Here is a 22,923-nt window from a genome sequence, read left to right on the forward strand (position 1 = left end):
CAGCATTCTCCTTTTTGATCAGATCAGTCAGCAACACACCCAGGAGAGGTATTTCCATTAGGTTTGTCCTGATTGTCCACTATAACGTCACTTTAGGACCCACTGCTAATGCCATTTTTGGGGGATTTTCATAGCCCTCTGGAATATTGACATAGTAGATGGGTGTGAAGTTTACTGTTGATTGTTACTTTCTGTGGAGAGATTGGCAGCTTCAAGGTTTCTTCCTGGCAGTGGTAGAGGTCGTTGGCTTTGGGGCAGCACAGTGGAGATCGGACCCAGTGTGGAGGAGAGTGAGACAGTGAGCCCAATGTAAAGGAGATTGAGCCCAATATAGGGTACAGTCAGAAAGCATGGGGGAGATAGAGAGAGCAAGGCCAAAGCAAAGGAGATCAAGCCTAAAGCAAAGGGCAGTGAAAGAGCACTGAGGAGAGGAAACGAATGAGGCCAACGCAAAGGAGTTCAGGTTCAACATGGGGGAAGAGTGAGAGTGTGAGCCCAATGCGGAGGGGAGCGAGCTTGATGTCTCCCAGCATCTGTGGCGGTGTAGAGCACGGAGGAAATGGAACCCTGGTTGCGAGCGCAAAAGCAGCACGGCTGAGCACTTAAGAAGGCACAGTGATGTTTAACTTTTAGCTTTATTTCTTTATTTTTATACATTACACTAAGAAGGACGTTAATGTTGAATTTTTAACTTTATTTCTTTATTTTTTCTACATTGTAGCCAATATTTTCTGTCTTGGTACCTTTATAACTAAGATGGCGCTGAAAATGGCAATATTGTACACTTTTCACTGGACTCTTGCATTCCTAGACTTGAGTACAGATGGCAATAAATTCTAATTCTAATTCTAATTCTAATTTTAATTTGGATAAGAATGTTCACAAGCATCTGGAGAAGGAAGAATGAATGCAGATCTAGAAGTCGGAATGCAGGGTAGTGCACTTAAAACTTCTTTCACTCAGCACAACTGTCCTCTTGAATTCCTAGATCTTCCCAGCCTCCTAAGCCAGGGTTAGGTTAGGTAAAGTTTGGTAGTGTGACACAACTTTCTCAGAACTCCTCTCTATTCTTCTCTTCATAAACTGATGTGCAGCTCAGACATTCTGATCCTTCCTTTGACATGTCACGCGTTTTGTCCCCACTGAATGTCTGAGAAGTCAGAGGCAGGAGGCTAATGATAAAACTCTGTTAAAGAGTCCTGGCAAAGCCAGTTGAAGGTTTTAATACGTTCTGACTGGAGGAGGCTGATCTTGAGGAGCTTAACAGGATGGATGCCCAAAACGATCTTTCTTGTCATGTGAGATTCTAGATCTAGGAGACAATGTTTAAAAATAAGGGTCATCTGAAATTCTTTCTCAGACAGTTGTGAGCCTTTGGAACTGTCTTACAGAAAAAGCAATGGAAAACAAAGCCTTTGATCATTTTTAAAGCAGGTGTGGAAAGGTTCTTGATAATTAAGGAATGAAAGGCTATCTGGGGTAGGCAGGAATACAGAGTTGTAGTTACAGATTAGCCATCATCTTATGGACTGATAGAGCAGGCTTGAGAGGCTAAATGGCCAACTCCTGATCCAAAGTTCCTTTGTTGACCTATCACTTAGATTGTGTCCCTTTTCTTCTAAGTAGGTCACTTATATTAAGAATATTTTAACATAATATTTACTGTGATATTTCTTTTAAATTTTATCCAGTTAAATATGGGCTGCATTTTAAGACTGACATTTAAATAGGCCAAACCCCTGACTGTTTAGGAAACAGAATGTCTTTACCACAGGAACAAGGCTGCTCGCTCTATCATATGAGAAGCTAAGCACAAGATTAGAAAGCCTCCTGTAAGTAATATGAGGAGATGTGGAATAGGGGTTTTATTGTCTATCTTTGTCAACTTATAAAGGACGTTTTTGAGGAGCTACAGACATTCCCTTTGGAAATTGTTCACACGTCATCACTTTTCATTCAGATTTCAATAAGGAAAAGTGATATTTCAGTACTCTTGGGCGAGTGTTAAAAAGCAAAACAACATTGTGTAATCATGTGCACATACAGGAGAATGATCCATATCCTGCCAGCTCAACAGCTCATATAAAGATAAAGAAACTGATATATTATATGCATTTTGGTTCACTTGATACAAAGACACGTTGGAAATATTATTTAACATTTTGTGCAAATGAACAGCTTTACTGACTTGCTAAACTTGTCTATGAAAAATCACAAAAATTCCTTCTCAACTAACTCTGGCATGAATGTAAGAGAGTATGTTGTCTTCCTGATACCAGGATCTAATGTCACTGAGTGACTTTAGAGCACACACTGATTGGGGAAAGAGTGGGGAGTGGGATTTTGGGTGAGGTTGGGGAAGGGTTGGTGATGAATAACCAATGTTTGTGGTACAAAGTATTACCAATGAAATAAGTAGAAAAAAACATGTGATCCTGCAATCAGAGTTTGGGAAGCTCTGAAGCAAGCAAGACCTCAAATGCAGACACTTCCAGATTGCTCCAGATTGAGCAACTGAGTATGGAAGTAGGAAGATTGATTATATAAATGTGGGGCTGGTGAGATTGTGCAGAAGGGAGGGTTTTAGATGCCTGAGGCATTGGGACCAGTTCTGGCTGAAATGAGACCTGTACAGATAGGTTACACCAGAACAGAATTGGGACCAATTTCCATAAGGGGATATTTACTAATGCTATTGAGGAGAGGTTAAACTAACTGCAGAGCTGTGGGAGCCAGAAGTGGGACAAACAAGGTACGCAGAGGATTGGCAGAGATATTTAGCACTAGAGTAGAAAACAGTATGATTTTGTTTTGTGTCAGAGTTAGAGGGATTGCAATAATATTGTAATTAGAATTACTATGAATGAATTTGTATGTGCAGGATATGACAGTTGAGTTTCGTGAACTCAGGTGCAAATAGCCCTGTGAAAAAATGACATTGTGGTGATAATGGAGACTTTTTCAAAGACAGACAGGAGGATGTACCTAGCATCCTTAGAAATAAGGGCAGAATTTTCTGAGGAGTAGCAATCCCAAGTAGATTACCATTCCGTTCCCTCTTCTTTCCCATGAGCAGATGATTTTTGTAACGGGAGAAAACAGTCAGGGCTCCTTCAAAAATGTGGACCCTTGCTTACATCCCCTTGTGCAGAAATGTCAGAGGAAGGCAAAGCACACCCCATTTTTTGTAGCATTCAATCGCTGTATTCTGTGATTTAAAGGTCCAGCATCACTGACAGCCACTTTGTCAGCTGCTATCAAAGGGTAAGGACGTAAGGTACATGTAAGTTTCGAGTGCAGACAGGTAGAGAGCCAGGTGAGTGAGGAGCCAGGTAAGTCGGGTTTCAGGTGAGTAGAGGTAGTTATCAGGTGGTTGGGACAGCAATGTAGAAAGTGACAATGGAGCCAGTTATTCACACAGTATTTGGTAAAGGTTGGGATGTGAGAGTGATTTGGGGTCCAGCTGGGTGCAGGGATGGGGTGTTTTAAGCTCTCATGGAGGTTGGATCAGATTCAAGCTGTCAGGATGGTGGTAGGTGTTGGGATATTGTCAGGTCCGCAGGGGTGGGCTCAGTTCAGCAGCAGTGAGAGGGGAGTCAAGTCACGGATGGGTGGGCCAAGGGATTAGGCCTCATTGGTACAGGGGAGGTGTTAGAAGGATTGATAATTTCTTGGTTATGAAGGATTGTCGGCTTCTTGGAGTTGGAACATTGTCATGCCCTGAGGTGGAAAGGGAGTGTTGGGCCTGGCAGTGGGGACAAAGGTGGGGATTGGTGGGAGGGTGTGGTTGAGGTGTTACTTCAGGTTACTTTGTTGCTACTGCCAGGGGTATGGGGCTAGCTTGAGGGGCGCAGTGGGGTCAGGTCAAGACTTTACCTTCATCAATTCGTTAATTTTCTTTGACTTGCTACAGCCTTTGCTATGTCCTGGTGCCATATATTTTAATGAAAGCTGTAACCCTTTAAAAACAGTTGCCTGATAATGCAGTACTTTCCTTCATTTGCTGCTACAAGAGTGCAAGATCATCTCAAATCTTCTCATCTCATGGATACACAAAGAATTCAAAGAAGATCTTTGAATGTCTTCTCAATCTTCATAGAGTTTTCACAACATTAGAACCACCCATGTTTATCTTTTGACAAGGCTGCCTTAACATCTAGAGGTGTCAATTAAACATTAGTACCACATTTTATGTCTTTATATGTTTCGCTGCACAGTTAACATTCATACAAATGTTATCGTGTGCTTTCCAATTGTATGTTGTCGGTAGTTTTCTACTGCAATTCTGCCATATCAATGCATTTGCCCTGTAACCCATTAAACATGGCAAAATGAGCAGTTCATACAAAGGACCTGTACTTCTGATAAATTGTTTTCTTCTTTATTACTTTATGCCACAGGGGCGTTGCTGGCAAGGCCAACATTTTATTCCCATCCCTAACTGACCTTGAACTGAGTGTGGGCATTGAATCTTCATTTATGTTCTCTCGATACTGAAACCATGTTATGGTGCCATGACAAACCATTTCAGAACTTCTTCCTGCAATCAGCTGGAATGTTCCAGGCACTCAGACTTCCATATGTATTGTTGCATTATCAAGATTTATTACTCAACATTGCTAGTGCTAATGTGTTGAGGTCTGTGTGGTTTGTTTTCATCCCACTCCTGTTGTTTTATATTATGTTGAATTTGGGTTCTAATATGTTTGTGTAATTTTTTAAATTGCTGTTGGCAAAATTAGTTCAAGCAAAGGTATAAACATTTCTACTTTTTGTCTTATTATTAGAGCTGATCTTTCCAATGGGAAGAATGGGAATACAGTGAAGCACTTTCCAGCAAGTTGCAGACATATAACCCATAATTTTCAATAAAGTGAATAGATAAACTAAATAGTCATAGCCTGTATCATTCTGAGATTTTGATACTTTGGGTACTGAACAGGCACAATAGTATCCAATCTGTTGGGCGGGAGGCTGGTACTTATTACGTGGCCACATTGGCACCCACTACCATATTGTTAAAGGCCAAAATATTGCCTTCAGTTCTTATTATATCATTGACTGCACTCAGGAGTGGCCTTGTACTATTGCCTGCAAGACCACAATCAATTAGACAACTACTCAAAATGCCCTTTCATAAATATGGATGTGTAAGGAGCAGGAACGCCATCTCACTCTTGGCTACTAATCCCTCCTGACCTGATCTCACTACTGCCTGACCAGATCACCCACCATGGGTAACACACTAAAAATTACATCACCGACCATAACATCTGACCCGACCACCTGCTACAGCATTCTGTCTCAGTCACTCACTATAACAACTTAACACAATCAAACTCCACTTTGTCCTGACCAGTTCAGCGTTCAGCTCCCAATCCAATCACCTATCACTTGCTCCTGACCCAATCACTCATTCAATCATTAATTGCTATTTCCTGAGCCAATCACCTCCTCGGCTGCCGCCTGACTTGATCACTTGTCCCTATCTTGACTAACCCGTGAAGCAACCTTGCTTATTCCTGAACTGATCATTCAGCTCTAATTCCCAATCCAATTGCCCACTACTACTCTCTGACAGATCACCCGCTGCTACTGCCTGATAGATCACCCACTGCTACTCCCTGACAGATCACCCACCGCATCCTGAACTGATTGCTCACAGCTATGTCCCAGTCCGATCATCTACGCTGACTCCTAACCCAAACACCTACTGCTGTTTTCCGATCACTAACCCAGAAATAATTCCAAACTTGATCACTCTCAGATCCTGCCTAACTTGATATCTCCCACTGATCACCCACTGCTATTTCCCAACTCAACCAGTCATGGTTATTCCCTGATCCCGTCGTCCACTGTTACCTCCCAAACTGATCACTTTTTGACATTTTCCAACCTGATCACCCACAGCTATTTCCTGAACTACTGCTGCTTCCAACCCCAATCATTTACAATCATGTCCCACCCCAATTTCTCCCCACTCCTTCCAGATTCAATTGCACACAGCTACTTCCTACACTAAACATCCATAGCTTCTTCACAAACCAATTATTCATTGATCCTGTGTGAAGCTGGATGAACATAGCAGGCCAAGCAGTATCTCATGAGATGCTTCACATTTTGTTATCTTGGATTCTCCAACATCTGCAGTTCCCATTATCACTATTCATTGATCCTTCCTGACTTGATCACCTGTAGCTACCACTCTATCCGAACACCTTATTTATCGTATGATCTGATCATGTCTTCCTAAACATGCCTGTTTTTGCAGCTAGAGATTTACATGATTACTGCTTGAAAACTTAGGAAATCTTAGGAACTATCTCAATTGATAAAACATGCTAGTTGTTTTATTATGCAGTGGTCTGGTGTTTGCAAATGTCGAAGGACTGACCAGCTCATGCCCCTGCATCCACGAACCCATAGAAGCTAGCAAGGCTATTTTAAACAGTAGTAAACCTGTACTGAAAATGCTACCACTGCAGAACTAAGACAATCAATCAAGATCCATCTCTTTACTAAACATGAGGGTACGGAGCAGACAAAAGAACTATCAAAATTAAAGGAAGAAAATTCAATATCAGTGACTGGTATTGAACCAACTGATAGGAAAAAAAAAGTAAGTTACAGCGGATAATATATAAGACAGTAAACTATGAATGTCATCACAAAAAGAAATCAGGTGCTTAGGATAATGAACAATAAACAATGGAATAATAATGGCATGATGCCAAAGAAATAATTGTGCACACTATTGTAATCTAATCTTGGTGAGACTGAGATTCTCGCAAGATAAACTGAAATAATTGTTCAGAGGGGACATAATTTTAAGGAGATTGGAGGAAGATATAGGGGAGATGGCAGAAGTAGATTCTTTATGCAGAGGGTGGTGGGTGTGTAGAATGTGCTGCCGGTGGTGGTAGTGGAGTCAGATACATTAGGGGCATACACGGATACGCACACGGATAATAGTGAAATGTAGGGTATGCAGGGTGAGTTGGATAATAGGTCGGCATAACATTGTGGGGCTGAAGGGCCTGCACTGTGCTGTACTGTTCTATGTTCTATGTTCTAAAATGTGCTTTATTGGCTGTTATAAATCTACACCTGAAAATTAGTACTTTATTACAAATTGGTAAAACATTTAAAAGCCCTAAAAAGATATAAATTCCCTAACATAGAGACTTTTAAGATAATGGAACTATTTTACAGTGTCATTAGCATAAGGCTCTCTACAGAGATTATGCATTTACTTTTGCTTCCTCTGGAATCTACTTTGGGAGAATGAAAGAAGCATGCCCTAATACATCTACGAGGTGTGGAGCACCAGAATTATCTTTTGTTCCTTCAAGCTGGAAATGTGAACTGATTTACTGTCCTCAATTTTGCACACAGTTGTGTTAAAAATTGAGACTCAAATCTACAACTTAAACTTTCTTGTCTTACAGGTGTGGGGCTCCGTATTTCTATTAGTTGTTCTTTCATCTTAAAATCTCTACAGTTCCTCCTTGTGTTCTCTCCTCCCCTAAATGTGGTTCAGAAATTCAATATTGAAATGATAAGATGCCTGAAGCAATTATTAACTGCCTTTATGACTATAAAGGCAGATACTTCTCTATGTTTAAAAGTCCAGGCTTAAAACTCAAATAAACAAGAATCGTAAGATATCTAAGATAATGGGAACTGCAGATGCTGGAGATTCCAAGATAATAAAATGTGAGGCTGGATGAACACAGCAGGCCAAGCAGCATCTCAGGAGCACAAAAGCTGACGTTTCGGGCCTAGACCCTTCATCAGAGAGGGGGATGGGGGGAGGGAACTGGAATAAATAAGGAGAGAGGGGGAGGCGGACCGAAGATGGAGAGTAAAGAAGATAGGTGGAGAGAGTGTAGGTGGGGAGGTAGGGAGGTGATAGGTCAGTCCAGGGAAGACGGACAGGTCAAGGAGGTGGGATGAGGTTAGTAGGTAGCTGGGGGTGCGGCTTGGGGTGGGAGGAAGGGATGGGTGAGAGGAAGAACCGGTTAGGGAGGCAGAGACAGGTTGGACTGGTTTTGGGATGCAGTGGGTGGGGGGGAAGAGCTGGGCTGGTTGTGTGGTGCAGTGGGGGGAGGGGATGAACTGGGCTGGTTTAGGGATGCAGTAGGGGAAGGGGAGATTTTGAAACTGGTAAAGTCCACATTGATACCATATGGCTGCAGGGTTCCCAGGCGGAATATGAGTTGCAGTTCCTGCAACCTTCGGGTGGCATCATTGTGGCAGTGCAGGAGGCCCATGATGGACATGTCATCAAGAGAATGGGAGGGGGAGTGGAAATGGTTTGCGACTGGGAGGTGCAGTTGTTTGTTGCGAACTGAGCGGAGGTGTTCTGCAAAGCGGTCCCCAAGCCTCCGCTTGGTTTCCCCAATGTAGAGGAAGCCGCACCGGGTACAGTGGATGCAGTATACCACATTGGCAGATGTGCAGGTGAACCTCTGCTTAATGTGGAATGTCATCTTGGGGCCTGGGATGGGGGTGAGGGAGGAGGTGTGGGGACAAGTGTAGCATTTCCTGCGGTTGCAGGGGAAGGTGCCGGGTGTGGTGGGGTTGGAGGGCAGTGTGGAGCGAACAAGGGAGTCAGGGAGGGAGTGGTCTCTCCGGAAAGCAGACAGGGGAGGGGATGGAAAAATGTCTTGGGTGGTGGGGTCGGATTGTAAATGCCGGAAGTGTCGGAGGATAATGCGTTGTATCCGGAGGTTGGTAGGGTGGTGTGTGAGAACGAGGGGGATCCTCTTGGGGCGGTTGTGGCGGGGGCGGGGTGTGAGGGATGTGTCGCGGGAAATGCGGGAGACGCGGTCACGGGCGTTTGTGTCGCGGGAAATGCGGGAGATGCGGTCAAGGGCGTTTGTGTCGCGGGAAATGCGGGAGACGCGGTCAAGGGCGTTTGTGTCGCGGGAAATGCGGGAGACGCGGTCAAGGGCGTTGTGTCGCGGGAAATGCGGGAGATGCGGTCAAGGGCGTTGACCGCGTCTCCCGCATTTCCCGCGACACATCCCTCACAGCCCGCCCCCGCCACAACCGCCCCAAGAGGATCCCCCTCGTTCTCACACACCACCCTACCAACCTCCGGATACAACGCATTATCCTCCGACACTTCCGGCATTTACAATCCGACCCCACCACCCAAGACATTTTTCCATCCCCTCCCCTGTCTGCTTTCCGGAGAGACCACTCTCTCCCTGACTCCCTTGTTCGCTCCACACTGCCCTCCAACCCCACCACACCCGGCACCTTCCCCTGCAACCGCAGGAAATGCTACACTTGTCCCCACACCTCCTCCCTCACCCCCATCCCAGGCCCCAAGATGACATTCCACATTAAGCAGAGGTTCACCTGCACATCTGCCAATGTGGTATACTGCATCCACTGTACCCGGTGCGGCTTCCTCTACATTGGGGAAACCAAGCGGAGGCTTGGGGACCGCTTTGCAGAACACCTCCGCTCAGTCCGCAACAAACAACTGCACCTCCCAGTCGCAAACCATTTCCACTCCCCCTCCCATTCTCTTGATGACATGTCCATCATGGGCCTCCTGCACTGCCACAATGATGCCACCCGAAGGTTGCAGGAACAGCAACTCATATTCCGCCTGGGAACCCTGCAGCCATATGGTATCAATGTGGACTTCACCAGTTTCAAAATCTCCCCTTCCCCTACTGCATCCCTAAACCAGCCCAGTTCATCCCCTCCCCCCACTGCACCACACAACCAGCCCAGCTCTTCCCCCCCCCACCCACTGCATCCCAAAACCAGTCCAACCTGTCTCTGCCTCCCTAACCGGTTCTTCCTCTCACCCATCCCTTCCTCCCACCCCAAGCCGCACCCCCAGCTACCTACTAACCTCATCCCACCTCCTTGACCTGTCCGTCTTCCCTGGACTGACCTGTCCCCTCCCTACCTCCCCACCTACACTCTCTCCACCTATCTTCTTTACTCTCCATCTTCGGTCCGCCTCCCCCTCTCTCCCTATTTATTCCAGTTCCCTCCCCCCATCCCCCTCTCTGATGAAGGGTCTAGGCCCGAAACGTCAGCTTTTGTGCTCCTGAGATGCTGCTTGGCCTGCTGTGTTCATCCAGCCTCACATTTTATTATCGTAAGATATCTAGACCTGTTCATTAAAAGCATATTAAAAGGTTTATGCCACAGCGCAATTCCTGCCTGAAACAGAAACAGAGGTACTGGAGAAACTCAGCAAGTCTGATAACTGTTTCTTTCACCACAGAGACTAACATTTTGAATTGTATGACTCTTCTTCAGAAATGAAAGGGGCTGAAAAATTATGGTTTTTATGTTATCTGTAGAGGGCAGGAAGAGGTGTAAAACAGAATGTGCGGGTGGCCAGACCAAATGACAAACACAGTGTGAATGGTGGTGAAAGTGATATTGATATAAAACATAGGTGTAAATAAAGAAGTGAAAAGTAGAAAATGGGTTCACATTGCTGAGTGTAAAAAAAACAAGGCAGAAGTCTTGGACATACTTTAAAGTTGTGGAACTCAATATTGTATCCGAGAATCTGTAAAATATCAAAGCAGACAATGAATTTTTGTTCTACCAGCTCGTATTGAACTTCATTGAAATGTTAGGGGAGAACCATGGTGGTTTATTGAAATGACAAGGACTGGAAGTTCAGGGTCATTACTACAGACAAAATGGATTTATCAACATAAAAACCATAAGAACTGCAGGTGCTGTAAATCAGGAACAGAAATAGAAGTTGAGATAACAAGGTGAAGAGCTGGATGAACACAGCAGGCCAAGCAGCATCTTAGGAGCAGGAAGGCTGATGTTTCAGGCCTAGACACTTCGTTAGAAATGGGGAAGGAAAAGAGGGTTCTGAAATAAATAGGGAGAGAGGGGGAGGCGGATTGAAGATGGATAGAGGAGAAAATAGGTGGAGAGGAGACAGACAAGTCAAAGAGGTGGGGATGGAGCCAATAAAGGTGATTGTAGGTGTGGAGTTAGGGAGGGGATAGGTCAGTCCAGGGAGGATGGACAGGTCAAGGGGGCGGGATGAGGTTAGTAGGTAGGAAATGGTGGTGCGGCTTGAGGTGGGAGGAGGAGATAGGTGAGAGGAAGAATACGTTAGGGAGGTGGGGATGAGCTGGGCTGGTTTCCCTGATGTGGTGGTGAGAGGGGAGATTTGGAAGCTTGTGAAATCAACATTGATACCATTGGGCTGCAGGTTTCCCAAGTGGAATATGAGTTGCTGTTCCTGCAGCCTTCGGGTGGCATCATTGTGGCACTGCAGGAGGCCCATGATGGGCATGTCGTCTGAGGAATGCAAGGGGGAGTTAAAATGGATCGTGACTGGGAGGTGCAGTTGTTTAATGCGAACCGAGTGGAGGTGTTCTGCAAAGTGACTCCCAAACCTTCGCTTGGTTTCCCCAATGTCGAGGAGGCCACATCGGGTGCAGCAGATACAGGATACCACATTGGCAGATGTGCAGGTGAACCTCTGCTTGATGTGGAAAGTCTTCTTGGGGCCTGGGATAGGGGTGAGGGAGGAGGTGTGGGGGCAAGTGTAGCACTTCCTGCAGTTCCGGGGAAAAGTGCTGGGTGTGGTGGGGTTGGAGGGGAGTGTGGAGCGGGCAAGTGAGTCACGGAGAGAGTGGTCCCTCTGAAAAGCAAACAAGAGTGGGGATGGAAAAATTTGTGGTGGTGGGGTCGAATTGCAGATGGCGGAAGTGTCAGAGGATGATGCGTTGGATCCAGAGGTTGGTGGGGTGGTACATGAGGACGAGGGGTTGGTTTTTTTTGTTGTTATTGTTGGGACGAGGTGTGAGGGATGAGTTGTGGGAAATGCCGGAGGCACGGTCGAGGGTGTTCTCGACCACTGCCGGCGGGGGGGGATGTTGCGGTCCGCATGGGCCCAAGCTGTGCCTGCCTCTTTGTAGGTTACGTGGAATAATTCCTCTTCTGTACCTACACTGGCCCCAAACCCCACCTCTTCCTCCGTTACATTGATGACTGTATCGGCGCCGCCTCTTGCTCCCACAAGGAGCTCGAACAGTCCATCCACTTCACTAACACCTTCCACCCCAACCTTAAGTTCACCTGGACTATCTCTAACACCTCCCTCACCTTCCTGGACCTCTCTATCACCATCTCAGGCAACCACCTAGAAACCGATATCCATTTCAAGCCCACCGACTCCCACAGCTACCGAGAATACACCTCCTCCCACCCACCTTCTTGCTAAAATTCCATCCCCTATTCCCAATTCCTTCACCTCTGCCAAATCTGCTCCCAGGATGAGGCATTATACTTCTGTTCATCTCAGATGTCCTCGTTTCTCAAGGACTGCAACATCCCCCCCGCATCGGTCGAGAACACCCTTGACTGTGTCTCTTGCATGTCCCGCAACTCATCCTTCACACTACGTCCGTGCAATAACAACCAAAAAAGAATCTCCCTTGTCCTCACATACCACCCCACCAACCTCCGGATCCAACGTATCATCCTCTGACACTACCGCCATCTGCAATTCGACCCCACCATCAAAAACATTGTTCCCTCTCCACCCTTATGTGCCTTCCGGAAGGACTACTCTCTCCGTGACTCCGTTGTCCACTCCACACTCCCCTCCAGCCCCACCACACCCGGCACTTTCCGCTGCAACTACAGGAAGTGTCACACCTGCCCCCACACCTCCTCCCTCGCCCCTATCCCAGGCCCCAAGAAGACTTTCCACATCAAGCAGATGTTCACCTGCACATCTGCCAATGTGGTATACTGCATTTGCTGCACCCGATGTGGCCTCATCTACATCGGGGAAACCAAGCGGTGGCTTTGGGGACCGCTTTGTCAAACATCTATGCTCGGATCACAATAAACAACTGCACCTCCCAGTCGCGAACCATTTCAACTCCCCGTCACACTCCTCAGACAACATGTCCATCCTGGGCCTCCTGCAGTGCCACAATGATGCCATCCGAAGGTTGCAGGAACAGCAACTCATATTCCGCTTGGGAACCCTGCAGCCCAATGGTATCAATGTTGATTTCACAAGCTTCAAAATCTCCCGTCCCCCTACTGCATCCCAAAACCAGCCCAGCTCGTCCCCGCCTCCCTAACCTGTTCTTCCTCTCACCTATCCCCTCCTGCCACCTCAAGTCACACCTCCATTTCCTACCTCCTAACCTCATCCCGCCTCCTTGATCTGTCTGTCCTCCCTGGACTGACCTATCTCCTCCCTACCTCCCCACCTAAACTCGCCTTTACTGGCTCCATCCCCACCTCTTTGACTTGTCTGTCTCCTCTCCACCTATCTTCTCCTCTATCCATCTTCGACCTGCCTCCCCCTCTTTCCCTATTTATTTCAGAACCCCCTTCCCCTGCCCCATTTCTGGTGAAGGGTCTAAGCCCGAAACGTCAGCTTTCCTGCTCCCACAATACTGCTTGGCCTGCTGTGTTCACCCAGCTCTGCACCTTGTTATCTCAGATTCTCCAGCATCTGCAGTTCCTATTATCACAGAATTAGAAGTTGCTGGAAGCTCAGCAGGTCTTTTCGCATCTGTGAAGCAAAAGTTAGAGTTAACGTTTCGGGTCTGGTGACCCTTCCTTGGAACATCTGGGTCTATCAATCTCTATTTTCAGCAGCCCTTTGGGTCAGAGAATTCTAAAGATTCATAACCTCTGTGTAAAACAAAATCCTCACCTCGATCCTATCTGGTATCCCCCTTATTTTTAAAGTGTGCACAATGATTCTCAACTCTCCAACTGGATTAACAATTTACCTGCATCAACTCTCCCTCTCTCTTTAAATATTTTGTTGGTTTCATTGAGATTACCTCTCATTCTTCAAAACTCCAGAGGATATAGGCTCAGTCCCACCTTCCTGACAACATGCCTTGTAAAGCTTGTATTTCCCCTAGGACAGCAATGTCTTTCCTGAAGTCAGGAGAACACATTTGCATTCAATTCTCCAGATGCAGTGTCAGCAAATATCTATACAATGGAAGCAAGACTTCATTACTCTTGTATTCAAATCCTCTTGCAATAAAGACTAACATTCCATTAGCCTTATTAATAACTTGCTGAACATGCATGTTAGCTTTCAGTGATTTATTGGCACGAACACCTCAGCTGTGTTGTACATCTGTACTTTACAATCTCTTATCATTTGAGCAATATTCTGTTTCTCTTAGGAAACTTGAAATATCATGAGTTCCACATTATGTTCCATCTGTCAAGTTATTTTCCCGCACTATCCTTATTATGTTTGATTTCTCTGATATCTAAAAATATCTTAATTTCTGTCCTGAACATATTCAATGGCAAAGCTTCGATAGCCTTTTGAGGTGGTGTATTCCAAATTCACCATTCTCCAATTTGGGAAGCTCCTCCTCATTTCATCCTAAACAGGCTATCCTTTATTCATTAATTGAGTTTTCTGGTTCTTGGCACCTCAACCAAGAATGGAAGATCTCAAGATGGTAATTTTTTCCATGTGATTTTAACTGTTGTGTCCTGGCAGAGTGAATTAAAATTGTTTACAGTAATCTCAGGACTGACACCCAACTGTCTATAATACTACATATTTGTGGTGAAAATATAAATGCAGTTTAATTAAGTTGATTTGATTTTTTATTGTCACATGCACCAAGATACAGTGAAAAATATTGTTTTGCATGCTATCCAGACAAATCATACCTCACGTAAGTACATCAGGGTAATAGATCAGAATGCAAAATATAATGTTACAGTGACAGAGAAGGTGCAGTGAAAGATCAACTCTGATATATGAGAGATCCTTTCATTAGTCTGATAACATTGGGGAAGAAGCTGTTCTTGAATCTGTTGTTACGTGTTTTCAAACTTTTGTATCTTCTGCCTAATGGATGAGGGTGGAAGAGAGTGTAACTGAGGTGGGAGGGATCTTTGATTATGTTGGCTGTTTTCCTAAGACAGCAAGAAATGTAAATGGAGTCAGTGGAAGGAAGGCTGGTTTTCGTGATGGACTGGACTGCATTCATAACTCTGTGCAATTTATTTTGGCCTTGGACAGAGCAGTTGCCATACCAAACATGATGCATCCAGACAGTATGCTTTCTATATTGGTAAGAGTCATGTTGGGCATACTGAATTTGCTTAGCTTTCTTAAGAAGTAGAGGCATTGGTGTGCTTCCTTGACTATTGTTTTATGAATTATTCTGTATATGTGAATTTCTGCTTTCTCAGGTTATTGGAATCACTGAAAGATATGTTCATTTCCAAAAAGAATTCATATTTGACTTCAGACACTGGCTTTAACCTGACCATCAGTGCCTTGAACATCTTCCATACTGTTAGCATTCAAGGTATGTATTAGTTTTGAGTCAGAAACATTTCATATAATTTAACTGTGTTTTTTTTCTTGGTTTTTTTACTTTCGTCTTTTTTATTTTCATTTCCACATTTTTTTTTAGTTCCGTGCCTATTATCAATCCCAGGAACAGGTCGGTTTATTGGTATGATTATTAGTTTTAGGGGCATTAGAAAAAAAAAATTAGAAAAAAATTAAACCTGTCCTTCCTTGTCCCATCATTGAGAATCTAACTGCCTACACATTTCAATAAATGATATTACCATCATTAAATGCTCCATCAGCAACATTGTGGAAGGTCACTGTTGACCAGGAACTGAACTTTGTGATATAAATATTGTGGGCAAAATAGCAGGTTAGAAGCTGGCTATTCTGCAATAACTCACCTCTTGACTGTCCATGGTCTTTTGAACAACTGCATGGCACAAATCAGGATTTAATGGGATACTCTCCATATGCCTGGATAAGTGCGGTTTCAACACACATAAGAAGACTGACAGGAATGCAAACATGGAAATCAGGAACATTTTGCTTTTCATAACTTCACAATTCCATCACATCATAGCTGGTCTGATTGCAGCCTTGACTTCACTTTTCTACTTATCTCCAATATCCCTTGCTTCTCTTGTTAACCAAATATTTGTCTTTGAAGATATTCAATGACACTGTGTACATTACTCACCGGAGAAGAGTTTTGCAGACCCGCAAACCATCTCATTGCATTTTCCTCATCTTCTCCCATTTTAAAAGAGTGACAACTGATTTTTAAATAATGCCCTCTAATTCTAGTTTCTTCTACAATCCTGTTACAAACTGTCTGGCCCTATCAAAAATTATACATCAGGCTGGGAAATATTGTTCAAAATGATTTGATAATGTTAATAAAAGATTGCACTTTATAATCATCTGCATTGTAAAGCAGTTTCTAACTGCAGTGCGCAGCGTGTCGGTGGGTTATTACAAGTTTTCATCAGCAAGGGGAGGATTGCTGTTTCAGGTACCATTTTTTGTGCAGAAGGGAGGAATAAGAAGATAATCCAGTAATGGGGGTTCATCATGCAGAAGGAAGCCTGTGGTGTGAACATCTTCCAACTTAAAATATGAAGATAGAAAACATCAGCAGCATTTAGTTAATTGGAAAATATGTACATTTATGACACGTCATGGACAGAATTAATACAAAAAGTCATAGGTTTCGCTGGAAGGCCCTTGAAATGAAAAGGATATAAAGTATTTAAAGAGGATATAACAAAATAATCACAGAAAAAAACTTTGTGTGGTATTGCGAACAATGAGTTAGTGTTTTATAACAGAAGTATCATGAATGGGAGCACTGACTTATCAGTTTGGGCATGGCTGTGAAACCTTGCATTATTAGAATGTGGTCTCGGGGCCCAACAATAGTTTGATTGCAGGATATTGGCTTTATAGAAAAATTAGAATAAGTGTTTTTGAGAAAAGACATTACGAGTCTGATACCTGAAATCTCTGGGAGCAGGGATTATAAATCTTCAGGACAGTATTTCCTCTGCATTCTGGCAGCATTAATCCTAGATTGGTGAGAGTCTGGAATTTACAGCTTGAAGTTGTGATAGCAGTAGAAATTTTAAATTGTTTATTTAAAATATATTTGAATATGCTGTTAATGCTATACCAACAAAGCCACAGAACACGATCAGGAAGGTGGCATAAACTAAGTGACTTTTTTTCAATGCACTGAATGATTTCCTTCTGTACAATAAATCTTTCTCTTTTTCTCTACTGTTGAGTTTGCCAGCTTATTCAGGCTTTAATAAACAAAGAATGTCCATTGGTAAATAATTACATCACATTACAAAAATCATTGGGCATAAAATTTAAGTTTGTCAAGGCCCTCGACTATGTAGCATCAGACCATCGTGACATATGTCAGGTGATAAAATCCACCTTATTTTATTTTCCATTTTCTACAGAGACATAAACTATCACATTAGTAGGAATAATTACTGAAAATGTGGCAGGACTGATGCCAACTGATGTAGCTACCAATAATATAGAATGTGAATAACCCATGGGCACTGTTAATATAGGACAAGTTAACACAGAAGAAACCAATGTAAGTTGTACAGAGAAATTTCAATAACTCTTTTTAATCAATAGATTTAGACCAGAATCTGACACTGGGTGATCTTCTGTGGGATCGTAAAATGACTGAGTCAGATTTAATAAACGGATTTATGTTGGATCCTGTGATGATCAAACAACTGCTGAATACATCGATTCCTTTATGCAAGGTAAATATCTATGAACAAAATTGTGCTCTAGATCTTGTTTTGTGTTAATGCATCTAGTTCTGGGTTACATTTTGAACCCAAGTAAGAGGGCAACACAACATAGCATTTTCTACTCTGGCAGCAAAATTATTTCTATGAGACAAAAATCACTTGCAAAGTGATATATCACTTCATCTTACACTTAGCATAGCCTACAGCAGCATGATACATGATACTGTTCTTCCCATTTTCCATCCATTATGCAGACATTCCCCAATTTCCCTGCAGTTCGTGAAACCTGGGACTGTAAAGGGTAAATGAATTCGGTAAACTTTTACAAACCTTTGCTAAGATGGGCTGTACAAAATAGTGGGTTATGGTTGGATGAGGGATTGTGCCATCAATATTATGTAATAGAGATAGTATTAAGGGTAGCATGGGTGTTCATTTGCCTTTTTGCTTCTAGGAAGCAATTACTTACTATAATTATAATTACTTATGTTTTAACTCTGGCCCAAGCACCAGAAAATCAGCGATAAAAATAGATGAGGAATGCTTTGCGGAAACATAAAATGCCTTGACAGCATTTGTTTGAGGGCTACAAGGAGCTGAACCACTTCCTCCTAACCTCATAGGCTTGCCTTCTCCTCTAATATTTGATTTTGATTCAGGGTTTGGACCCGGGGATGAGCAATTGTATCAAACTTCTCACCTCAGGTTTAAAATCATCCTCAGGATTCAATTTCGACTCCTGATCTGGAATCCATTCGTCCCTGTGGATCTGACCCCTACCCTTATTCCTGTCATGCTACCACAAACACAGGGGCATCCTCTCTACCTCCAGCACTTTCCCTGCTGGGCGGAAGCTGGCTTCCTGGGAAGGATCCTGTTTAAAGAGACAACACACTGTGAAGTTTCAAAGCTGCTTTGTCATTACATTCAGTTCTGGTCAATATGGTACATGAAGGATTTCAAGGCCTTAGAGATGCTGCAGAGGAGATTAATTAGAACGGTAGTAGGAATATGAACATAAGTTTCGTAGCAAAACTGGAGAAACTGGGACAGTCCTGATAGGGATAGAGATAATTCGAGAAATTTATTAGAGGCTTTTCTAAGTCAAGAAGTATTTTGCTAGTCTACATGAACAGAAGCTTTTCACAGTGACAGAATGGTTGGTACCCAAAGGACATGGAATTAAGATGGTTGTCAAAAGGGCTAGAGGAAGTATTCTTTGTATGCAGTGAACTTGTTTTATTTATGCAGGGCTTTTGTTATTGTCCAGCTCCAACTGTCCTTGAGTAGGTGGTGGTGAGCCATCTCTGTAAACTGCTGCAGTCCATGAGGTGCAGGTACACCCTCTGTGCTCTAAGAAAGGAAATTTCAGGACTTCTGCCCAGTAGCTGTAAAGGAATGATGATATAATTCCAAGTTAGGATGGTATGTGGCTTGCAAAGCAATTTGCAATTGGTTGTGTTCCTATGCCTCATTGTCCTTATAGGTGGTAGAGCTCATGTGTTTGGAAGCTGTATCACAGTCAATCAAACTGGCTGAAACAGAAGTTGCTGGCAAAGCTTAGCAGGTCTGGCAGCATCTGTGAAGAGAAATCGGAGTTAGCGTTTTGGGTCCAGTGACTCTTCCTCAGAACTGTGGGTCACCGGACCTGAAACATTGACTCAGATTTCTTTTCACAGATGCTGTCAGACCTGCTGAGCTTTTCCACCAACTTCGGTTTTTGTTTCTGATTTACAGCGTCTACAGTTCCTTTGGGTTTTCATCAAGCAGGCTGTTTTGGCTTGGATGGCTTTGAGCTACTTGATTGATGTGGAAGCTATGCTTATCAAGGCAAATAGGGAGTATTCCATCACATTCCTGACTTGTGCCTCACAGGTAGGCAGGGTTTCTGGAGTCAGGAGTGAGTTACAATTTACAGAATTCCTAACTGCTGAACTGCGCTTATATTCTTGTCACGCTGCTCCAATAAAAAAAACTGATCATGCTGATCTTCAAAATCTAACCTGTTCCCACTTTCTCCCCATACCCTTTGATCCCTAAGAACTATAATTCCTTCCTGAAAAATTTCGATGTTTTGTCCTCAATTGCTTTCCATGGCAGAGAATTCTGCAGCCTCACCACTCTGCGGCAAGATCCAGTATAAACGGCCTTCTGATTTCCCATACTTATTCTGAACAGCATATGCACTCAATCAACAGCAGCAAAAGAAAGGCAGAAGCATCTCACTTGCAGGTCCCATGCTGAAACCGTTAAAGTGTGTAAGTGGGTGGGGGAGATCATTCGTCCAGCTGAAGAGATCTTTAATAGAGAGTGCTGACAGGGCCAGTGAGATCCAAAATGATAACTGCAAAACAGCATTAAATGTTGTTTAATGTCACAATCTGTCCACTCTGCATGGCCACTAGCATGAGAATCTCATCAAATGCTCACAAGTGCTCTGTCGACAGCACTTTCCAAACCTGTGATGTCCACTTCCCATAAGAATAAAGGCAGAAGTTGCGTAGGAACACCTCATCTTTGAATTCCTTTGAATTCAATCCTTGAATTCCTGTCATAACAGCACGAGGAGTGTACTGACGCCTATGTACTGCAGTGGTTTAGAATCTGCCTCATCACCACCAACAAATGCAAGGTTTTCCAATGTCATTACATACCATCAAAGACAAAGTAAAAATAAGACCTTGGCCTGCTCATCATACTTGTCCCTCCTGAAAGAGAGCGCAGTGCAATTACATTTCTTGACATATTCACTTCATCCTGAATGTATCAGTGAAGGGCTGCGGGGTGGGGTGGGGATTGGCCCTAGTGGGGAATGTAGGATATATTGTTCACTCTCACCTAGAAGGATTTGTTCATATAAAGGTTTAGTGTGACTCTGACATTCGTTGCCTTTAATAACACCATGCTCACCTTACTTTGAAACTTTATGATATGTTGAGGGTTGTGGTACAGTCCCATAAGTAGTTCCTTGGTGAATCTGAGTTACCACATCCATTGAGGGAGGTAAGAGAGGTACTTTGGGAGCACCAGTCGTTCACATGACCTCCTCATTTTTTTCTCCTCTTCATAGATATTCCCATCACTGCAATTCTGTTCAGTCTGTTGACCATATTGCTTGATGCAAACGCATTGCAATTACAATCTCCAGACTTCTTGGAGATTTCATGCAACAAAGTCCTCTGCTCTCCCTTTAAACACCATATTTTCCAGACAATACGATACATCAGGATTTTAAAAGCAAATGTTTAGAAAGTATCTGAATATAGCCTTTATACTGTTAGAAGCATAGCAGCTTTCACAGCTCCTTCCCAGAAAAGCAGAGATGTATTCTGGTCAGTTGCTTCACAATGTGTTTCGGTGAGAGTGAGTTGTACAGGCATTAGGTCGGCCTACTTTGACCAAGTTTAGAACATAGAACATAGAACTGTACAGCACAGAACAGGCCCTTCAATGTTGTGCCGACCATTGATCCTCATGTATGCACCCTCAAATTTCTGTGACCAAATACATGTCCAGCAGTCTCTTAAATGACCCCAATGACCTTGCTTCCACAACTGCTGCTGGCAACGTATTCCATGCTCTCACAACTCTCTGCGTAAAGAACCTGCCTCTGACATCCCCTCTATACTTTCCACCAACCAGCTTAAAACTATGACCCCTCGTGCTAGCCATTTCTGCCCTGGGAAATTGTCTCTGGCTATCAACTCTATCTATGCCTTTCATTATCTTGTATACCTCAATTAGGTCCCCTCTCCTCCTCCTTTTCTCCAATGAAAAGAGACCGAGCTCAGTCAACCTCTCTTCATAAGATAAGCCCTCCAGTCCAGGCAGCATCCTGGTAAACCTCCTCTGAACCCTCTCCAAAGCATCCACATCTTTTTTTTATAATAGGGCGCCCAGAACTGGACGCAGTATTCCAAGTGCGGTCTAACCAAAGTTTTATAGAGCTGCAACAAGATCTCACGACTCTTAAACTCAATCCCCCTGTTAATGAAAGCCAAAACACCATATGCTTTCTTAACAACCCTGTCCACTTGGGTGGCCATTTTAAGGGATCTATATATCTGCACACCAAGATCCCTCTGTTCCTCCACGCTGCCAAGAATCCTATCCTTAATCCTGTACTCAACTTTCAAATTCGACCTTCCAAAATGCATCACCTCGCATTTATCCAGGTTGAACTCCATCTGCCACCTCACAGCCCATCTCTGCATCCTGTCAATGTCCCGCTGCAGCCTACAACAGCCCTCTACACTGTCAACGACACCTCCGACCTTTGTGTCGTCTGCAAACTTGCTGACCCATCCTTCAATCCCCTCATCCAAGTCATTAATAAAAATTACAAACAGTAGAGGCCCAAGGACAGAGCCCTGTGGAACCCCACTCACCACTGACTTCCAGGCAGAATATTTTCCTTCTACTACCACTCGCTGTCTTCTGTTGGCCAGCCAATTCTGTATCCAAGCAGCTAAGTTCCCCTGTATACCATTCCTCCTGACCTTCTGAATGAGCCTACCATGGGGAACCTTATCAAATGCCTTACTGAAGTCCATATACACCACATCCACAGCTTGACCCTCATCAACTTTTCTAGTCACATCCTCAAAAAACTCGATAAGGTTTGTAAGGCATGACCTACCCCTCACAAAGCGGTGTTGACTGTATTTGATCAAGCCCTGCTCTTCCAGATGGTCATAAATCTTATCCCTCAGAATCCTTTCTAACACCTTGCAGATGACAGACGTGAGACTTACTGGTCTATAATTGCCGGGGATTTCCCTATTTCCTTTCTTGAAGAGAGGAATTACATTTGCCTCTCTCCAGTCCTCAGGTACGACTCCAGTGGAGAGCGAGGATGCAAAGATCTTCGCAAGTGGCGAAGCAATTGCATTTCTCGCTTCCCAAAGCAGCCGAGGACAAATCTGGTCCGGGCCTGGCGACTTGTCAATCTTAATGTTTGACAAAATTTTCAGCACATCAGCTTCCTCTATCTCTATCCATTCCAGCATGCACACCTGCTCTTCAAAGGTTTCATTCACTACAAAGTTCGTTTCTTTCATAAAGACAGAAGCAAAAAACTCATTTAGGGCTTCCCCTACCTCCTCAGGCTCCACACACAAGTTCCCTATGCTATCCCTGATCGGCCCTACTCTTTCTTTGATCATTCTCTTATTCCTCACGTAAGTGTAAAATGCCTTTGTGTTTTCCCGGATTCCTTCTGCCAAGCCTTTCTCGTGCCCCCTCCTGGCTCTCCTCAGACCATTTTTGAGCTCCTTCCTTGCCTGCATGTAATCCTCTCTAGCTGAACTTGACCCT

General features: G+C 43.9%; 1 protein-coding gene across 2 annotated transcripts in view; it reads left to right on the top strand.

The window, feature by feature from the left end:
• LOC125462796 (ATP-binding cassette sub-family A member 13-like) overlaps positions 1-22,923 on the top strand; it is a 264,956-nt gene that overhangs the window by 32,186 nt on the left and 209,847 nt on the right. For both annotated transcript variants that reach the window (XM_059655541.1, XM_059655542.1), the window contains exons 7-8: positions 15,220-15,338; positions 17,483-17,616. In XM_059655541.1, the coding sequence (XP_059511524.1) occupies positions 15,220-15,338; positions 17,483-17,616 (253 nt within the window). The remainder of the gene's footprint in view (positions 1-15,219; positions 15,339-17,482; positions 17,617-22,923) is intronic.

Source organism: Stegostoma tigrinum, chromosome 2 (assembly GCF_030684315.1).
Source record: "Stegostoma tigrinum isolate sSteTig4 chromosome 2, sSteTig4.hap1, whole genome shotgun sequence".
In the NCBI taxonomy this organism is placed as follows: Eukaryota; Metazoa; Chordata; class Chondrichthyes; order Orectolobiformes; family Stegostomatidae; genus Stegostoma; species Stegostoma tigrinum.